The following is a 7,901-nucleotide window of genomic DNA, read 5'->3' on the forward strand; positions in this document are numbered from 1 at the left end:
TCCAAGCTCAACCATGTCATGAATGTGTGGACGCTTTTAGCCACAACTTATTTTTACGCAGCGCTCTGAGGGCGGTCCAGAGAGCAGCAGCCACTTCAGTGCACGTCTAAACAATTAGAGCAACAACACACAAAAAAAAAAAAACAGCATGCGCGTAATTGACGGATGCGAATCTGGGAGTGAAGGATGCGGGACAAAGGAAAAAAAAAAAAGAAGCATGCTGCACAGCATCCTGCAAGGTTCCACCCAAAGGGAGAGAGAGAGAGAACCCTGTCCTGAGAACACACTGACATGTCAGGAAGCTGTTTATTTCCACCTTAATGCCTGTTCTCTGTCCTGCACCAGGTCTGGTGGAGATCTCCACGGTGGAGAGGGGGGTGGTGAGCCTGTTCGGGGTGAGGAGTGAGCTGTTCGTCGCAATGAACAGCCGCGGGAGGTTATACGGAACGGTAGGTATGCACAACATTTCATTTCTTAGTCAATTGGATCCTGAAATTAGGACTGGCTCCGCCCCCTTCTCATTTCCCCCGTTATTTAAAAGTTGGCGGTCATGTTTTGGAATGGGGGTGTCATGCCCTTTGGCCCACAGGGGAGCATCAGAAGTTGCAAAGTCCATATATTTTGATTCCATCAGGAATTTATAAAGCTCTATTTAAAGCGTGTGCGAGGCGTGTTGGGCGACTAATGATGAGGTTAACAGATGCAGGGTTTAGCCCACAGGATGGTCATGTGGTCCTGTGAGTGTGGAGGTGGGAACCCCCCTGATGCCTGTCAGCAGAACTGGGAATCGATTTAAACGGAATAATGCTTGTTTTGCAATGCAGTGCACATTACACTGACACACACTGCATCAGCATCTGCCTGCAAAGATCACTCTGAATCACAATTAGGTTGTTTTTTTTTTGGGGGGGGGGGGGGGGGGGGGATTAAAGCTCCTTACTTTTTTTTTTCAGTTTCTGACACATTTGTTCAGGCCTTTTTATTATTGTTATTACATTTGTCTTTGTCACCAAAATGTTTTTCTGTCGTCCGAAATATTTGAAAAGACTCAAAAAGCTTAAAAGGAGCATTTGAGTGTTTCGGCTGCGTCCCTGTATGGCCAAAACACAGGAAGCTAGTAAAAATTACTGAAATAAATACAATGAGTCGCAAACATCCTAAACTCTCATATTATTCACAAATCACATTGGAATATTGTTAACGCGTCAAATGTTAAGATTAAGAAATTGTATCATAATTTTTTCGTTCAAAAATAGCATCATTTAGAATTTTACGGCAAAATGAACTAAGGCAAAGTGGAACACTGTTTTGTGGTCTGACAACATTGACAATTTTTAGTAAACTATGAACACCGTGTGATCTATAAAGAAGAGGAAGCTTTCAGTTTGTTATCAGCACACAGTTCACAGTTCTGCCTCTCTGTTGGTATTGGGGTGCATTAGTGCCTCTGGCATAGACAGCTTATATGTCTGGAAAGGCACCGCCAGTACAGAAAATTATATACAGGCAAAATAAAAAAAATAAAAACCAGGACTGCTGAACAGCTAATACTGTACATCAGTCAAGAATGGAACAACATCTCCCCCCCCCAAACCCCCCCCCCCCCAAGTGGTCTCCTCCGTTCCTCAATATTTACAGACTTTTCTGTAAAGCGGGGGTAAACTCTGTGCCAACCTTCTGAGATGTTTTGCTGCCATAAAATTTTGAATTACATTTATTTTATTTTATAAATTAAACAATTATATTTATCTGTTGTGAGTAAAATACGGTGTCCACATTTAACCCCATCTCATCCTTTCTTTTACTAACTTAGTGAATGTGTTCGCCAACATTTGTCACTTGAAATAATCGTCTGTTACTTATTTTAACCCTTAGTCCAGTGTTTTCACGCAAGAAAGAATGGGTTTGAGCTGGAAATAAAACTGGGCAACCTGTTTTACTCTGATGCCACTTTTTTCAGGAAAAGAATTAGCTGCCTGATGTTTTTTAAGATATGCTGATATTTGTTTAAAAATGACAGAAAATGTGGTCGTTTAGGCAAATATCTATTCAGGCTGGTGCATAAGCCAGCTTGTTGCACATGTATTTATAATGTTACATGTTTGTGGCTAGTTTGAACTCATTTGGACAAGGCATCTTTACTGAGGGGTAATAAAGTCATGTTTTCTCTGTAAAAGCTGATTAGTATGGTTGATACGCTCTTTATCACATATAAAACTGCAGGCTTACTAGAGACATCTTTCAGAGGACAAAAGTGGTTCTCTTTTAGGCAGAGCAAAGAGTCATGAATTTAAAGCTGTCCCTTGTGGCGGCGAGGGGGTCGTTGTGTTAAGAGCGCACTGACACGCAGTTTACTTGTTGTGACTCACATATTTGACAGGCAGAATGCAGCCGGTTATCTGGTCTTGAGTGATGAAGCGTTAGCTTGCGAAGCAGACTGAGGATCTGATAAGAGATTGAATTAGACCACATGCTTTCTGAAGGAGTGTTTGCTCTGCTGCTCAATGTGTCATGGACTGCCAGCCAAATGCAGAGTCAAGTTATTTTATCCAGGCAGATATTTAGACTTAAGCAAGAAAGTTCAGGGGGAAATTGTGCTTTCAAGTGTTTCCATAGCAATTACAATGGTTCTGATCTTTTTCTTCTTGTTTAAAAGTCCCAGTTCAATACAGCCTCCACACTGTTGCAAACAGTCTAAATATTTCTACGATTGTTTTGTTTTCAGAGATAGTAAAATCTGAGTGATTTTACAGTCAGTGAGGTGGGTGGAGGGGCTGGAGGTGGGGGGTGGTAGACAGATAGAGCTGGGTGTCATTCGCATAACAGTGAAAATGTTATGTTTTTGAAAGATTTTGCCAAGTTGGAGGAGACGGATGACAAAAAAGGAGAGGGTTGAGGACAGAAGCTTGTGGACCACCAGAACAGAGAGGGAATGGATGAGAGGTGAATGACTTTAATTGAACAAATTGTGTATGTTTAGAAATATATGAAATAAATCAGTTATGTGGTATGTCTGAAATACCAGTACCATAGTAGCATGTTTAAATTCATTGGTGCAGGACTCGTAGACCCTGTTCACACCTGGCAGTAAAATCCATCTTTAGCCATTGGATTGAATTCTGATGGGGCTAAATACAGATGTGAACTGATTCATTGGGTATTGGAAATAGTTTCACCCAAACCACCTTCGGAGTTGGTCTGAACCCCTTTTGTTTGCACATGGTTGGTAGCGGGCAGCACGGTGGGGCAACAGGTAGAGCTGCTGCCTCACAGCAAGCAGGTTATCCTGGTTCGAATCCTGGTCCGGGAGCCCTTCTGGGAGAGTTTGCATGTTCTCTCCGTGCATGCGTAGGTTTTCTCCGGGTATTCTGGTTTCCTCCCACAGACCAAAAACATGCATGTTAGACTGATTGGTAACTCTAAACTGTCTCTAGATGAGAGTGAGAGAGTGAATGGTTGTTTGTAGGGATGCACGATATTAGATTTTTGGCTGATATGTCAAAACTTATTTGTCCAATACTAGTACCGATATTTTTTTCCTAGACCAACTTCTAGAGACTACATAGCTTTCTCTGCTGTGGAATTAAAATACTACATTATTCTGCATGGTCTTTATCAATTTGACCAGTTACCAAATGCAGATGCCAAAAAGGGGGCTGAAAATGATGAAACACTTCAACTTGGATTATGTTTAATGCCAAATTTATTCATGACATTTATTCTCTAACACAACAACACTCGAACAGTGCAAATTTGTAAGTTTTCACAAATCTAAACTCAACGGCGTGCATGACGTCATAATGTTGTGCTGGCGCTGCAGACATCCTTGTCACTGGGTTGTCATACAAAAACAGCGCCTTTTATATTGGTCAATTATTTTGATGGAATGGCCGATGTTCTATATTTAACTTTATCGCCGATACCATGCCAATAATATTGTGCATCCCTAGTTGTTTGTCTCATTTGACTCTGTGTCCCTGTGATGGACTTGCGACCTGTCCAGGGTGTACCTGCCTCTCGCACAGTGATGGCTGGACAAGGGTGCCAGTGACTCCCGCGACCCAAAAAGGAAGAAGCGGGTAAAGATAATGGATGGATTTTTGGTAGCCTGAACACAATCTGTGACCTCCTACTGATCTGATGGGACCCAACAAAAGCAGCAAAGTTATTACCAGGACATCTTGGGGTTAAAAAAATAAAAATCAGTTTGAGCTACTGACCTGATTAAAGGTAATTAAACAGTCGTCCTTGGGAATATTTTAAAGCTACACAATTTTTCTGTTTGCTTGTCTTTTAGAATGCTTTTAAGTTTTTGGCCAAAAGATATAACCAACTGTTTATCAGAACCCTTCTTACAAAATATCTCAGTATGGATTGTCAGGATGTGATGTGGTGAGTTTCTCTTTAGTTTAAATTTGGTTTGAATTGCTTTTAGAGTTGACTAGACTTGCCATGGTCACTAAGCTATAAAGTGCTGTTTCAACCACAGGACAAGTCTGAGCAGCATTTAGACATCATCTTCCCTTTATTAATCACAGCAGTGTGTTGCCTTCACTGTGAGACAGTACAGAAAGCAGATGATGGCTGTCTTTGCACTGTGGCGTTCCGAGTCTTTGCATTGACGTTGAGCTCTATGAAGGCACTAACTTTATGCTTCGTTCTAAACTGTATATCACGTCTGTTAGATAGTTCCACAAAAATATTACGCTAATGGCCCAGAACCTTGTTAAAGTCAAAAAGACCTTTTCCGTGGACTCTACTGGGCTCGATTCGGCGCAGGTTTTGATGGTCCACTGGCCCCGGGTGGTTCCACCCACTTCCAGATCAGGCCACGGTCAAGCGAGTCAAGTCGAGCTGAAGATTTGACACCAAAACATCAATTGACGTCAGCCATGAACGTCTCCACAAGAATCAAACCCGCAATTTTTACATCCTCTCAACCACAGCATTCATTTATGTTATTTTATTTTATAATATATAATTCATCCATTAAAATGGCGACATGTAAACCAGTGCCGTGGTACTATGAGCAGGTGCAGACATTTACGTGATTGTTGGCTCAGAGCAGACGGAGCTAGACCACATGGACTTGATTTACGGGCTGTGACTGGCTGATGGAAAATGCCCTCAACACGACTACGACAGTTTTGGAAACAGTGGAGATGAGTAGTTTGTGACTTTATTGCATTTATTTGCCCATTGCTGTGTTACGTTTGCCTTGGATAGGAAATAACGCCACAGAAGTTACAAGTTAAGAGTTTAGTTTTTGAGTTACTGCCAGGTGTGAATGCTCTAAATCAAAGCTTACAAGATGGGGGTTTATTTCCAGGTGTGAACAGAACCTTAAGGTTCTGTAAGTAGGGAAGACACATTGTTTAAGGATTTAAAGAGAAATTTCATTGCAATGATTTTAGTAGTAATTTTATTTTATGTGTTAACATTGTTAATGTATGTTGGGTTTGAATTGAGCTGGACACAAAGTATGCTTGGAATCTTCTTACTGAAATTTACCTGACTTTCCCTGGAAAAAGTCATCTGGATAGCAGCAGATTTTGCTTGTAATGATAATGTACTCATTTGTAGGATGCATGTGTGGACTGATGCACATCCATAGATGCTGTCTTTGGATCTGTGCACTGGAAAAACGACATCTAGTCCTACATGAATGGACGCAGTGTTCGCTGGCAGTAGTTTTTATTTGTTTTTTGGGGTCTATACAAGGATTTCCACAACAGAACCATGTCTGCTTTAATGACATGCTACACAGCATTCTTAGAAAAGCTTCTTCTTGGTTTGTTTCAGCATTTGTAGAATTTCTTCATTTTAAAAGATTAGTTTTATCTGCTGAAATCATTAAGCTCTTTAAATTTGTATTTAATGAACAACATTCCTAAACCACTGAGCGGTTGAGCCATCATACTTTTTACATTCTCAGATGCACTTGCGCACTTTGATTTTATTCTTTGAGATCCCGTAGATTTCCCCATTCTGTCACCAGCTGAATGGAGTTGTCACTGACTGAGACCAGTTTAACTCTGACATGAGACTGTTTAATTTAAGCTCAATTGTGATGCGACTGTAGCTCATTTTTAGTGGATCTGAACACTGTGGGTGAGTGTGAATGATTGTTTGTATGATTTGTCTCTCTGATGGACTTGCGACCTGTCCAGGGAGTACCCCGCCTCTCACCCAATGACTGCTGGAGATAAATATCAGTTCGCCAGAGTCCAGAAAAGGTAAAAGCGGGTAATGATGGAAGGACAGATAGTTTGAGTCACTTCTATCGGACCCATTGATGGTCAGTGTTTGACAAAGGAGTGCAACAGGATAAAAGTAGCTGTATAGATTTTGTCTATAAATATAGCTTGATCTTGTATTTTAATACCAACCCTGATTCAACAGAACATAAAACATTGGGGTTATTGACATCACTGCATGTCTTAGCAACACTTCCACAAATTGTCCATAAACACAATTCACTGTACCATTCACGATTGCTGGTTAAAGCTCCATCACGCAAAACAGAAATTATACGTGATCACCACCCAGAAACACAGACGTTTTCCTTCAGCTGAAGCTCATTTAAAATGGAACGAGGCAAAGTGGGAAATCGTTTGATGGGGAGATTAATCAAAATTTGAAACACCTTTTGGAAACCTTGAACTCTACGTCCTCCATACTAAAGAGGAAAGGGACCCTCTGGCCTGCACTTGTTTGTGTGAAAGGTGCTTTGCAGATAAATTACTTGTTTACATGATTTTGGGCAAAGACTTATCTCTCATTCTGGTGGACATTCAGAACTTGGAATGAAGTCTGAGTTGAACTTGTCCGGCAACATCATCAACACTAATACCTTCTCATCTCAAGGCCTAATGTTTGTCCCACTCATTCCCAGATGAAAATAAAACACATCTAAGAAGCTTTAACTTTATGTTTTACAGAATCTATTCTTTTCTCAACCAGCTGGTTAAGATTCACGTTCTTTCTTTGTGTTTGTTTGTTTTTTTTCTCTCCAGACAGTCTTCCATGATGAGTGCAAGTTCAAGGAGAGTTTGCTCCCGAACAACTACAACGCCTATGAGTCTCTGGTTTACAGAGGGTCCTACATAGCACTGAGCAAGCATGGCCGTGTGAAGAAGGGCAACAGAGCCACTACTGCCATGACTGTAACGCACTTCTTACCACGAATATGATGAGGGGGTGGGGTAAAAAAAACTGGCAATAACAAATTTATTTGCACATGTGGATTACATCCCAGGTAACACAAATACCACATACGTACGTACAAACACAAAAGACAACATGGACTGCAAAAGAAAGAAACACAGTTATATCTGAAGATATTTATTCAAACTTTATATGTATATTTGGGTAGCTGACTTTGTATTAGAAATGACTGAAATGCCATTCTGTGCTGCTTTTATAAGTTTCATCATTTTTGTGATACGGAGGGGATAGAGAAGTGTTGTTCGTCCCTTCGGTTTTTATGGGTGCATGGTGGATTTGTTTGAGTGCTTGCCCTGCCGGTGGGTCACGGTTCATCTTTTGGGAATAAAAACGGAGATGTTATTATACCTCAAACAACCATATATTGTGAAGGACATTTAGAAAAAGGGAAGTGTGTGCATTAAATTCTCACTCAGAGGAATGCCTGTATACTTTAAAACATTTTGTTGTCGTCTATCAAGAAGCTAGACGTCTATGGGTGATTGTTTCTGTCGCTGTCAGGGCAACTGGAGCACTTGTAAATTTGTTGGTGGTTTTTCTTGCGTCGTCATGAGGTGGCTGTGCCTTGAATTCCTTTTTGCGGCCCCCTCACCAGTGAATGCGAGAAATGTGGGGCTCGTGTCAGAAATAGGAATCATACGCAAGTCATCACTCCCTAAGTCACCATGAGGGAC

General features: G+C 41.0%; 1 protein-coding gene across 1 annotated transcript in view; it reads left to right on the forward strand.

The window, feature by feature from the left end:
- The window catches only part of fgf6a (fibroblast growth factor 6a), an 8,280-nt gene extending 913 nt beyond the window's left edge, over window positions 1-7,367 (forward strand). Inside the window, exons 2-3 of the mRNA XM_037682698.1 lie at window positions 346-449; window positions 7,017-7,367. Coding sequence (XP_037538626.1) covers window positions 346-449; window positions 7,017-7,193 — 281 coding nt within the window. The 3' untranslated portion in view covers window positions 7,194-7,367. The remainder of the gene's footprint in view (window positions 1-345; window positions 450-7,016) is intronic.
- Window positions 7,368-7,901: the final 534 nt, after the last annotated feature.

Source organism: Nematolebias whitei, chromosome 10 (genome assembly GCF_014905685.2).
Source record: "Nematolebias whitei isolate Nwh7 chromosome 10, NemWhi1, whole genome shotgun sequence".
NCBI lineage: Eukaryota > Metazoa > Chordata > Actinopteri > Cyprinodontiformes > Rivulidae > Nematolebias > Nematolebias whitei.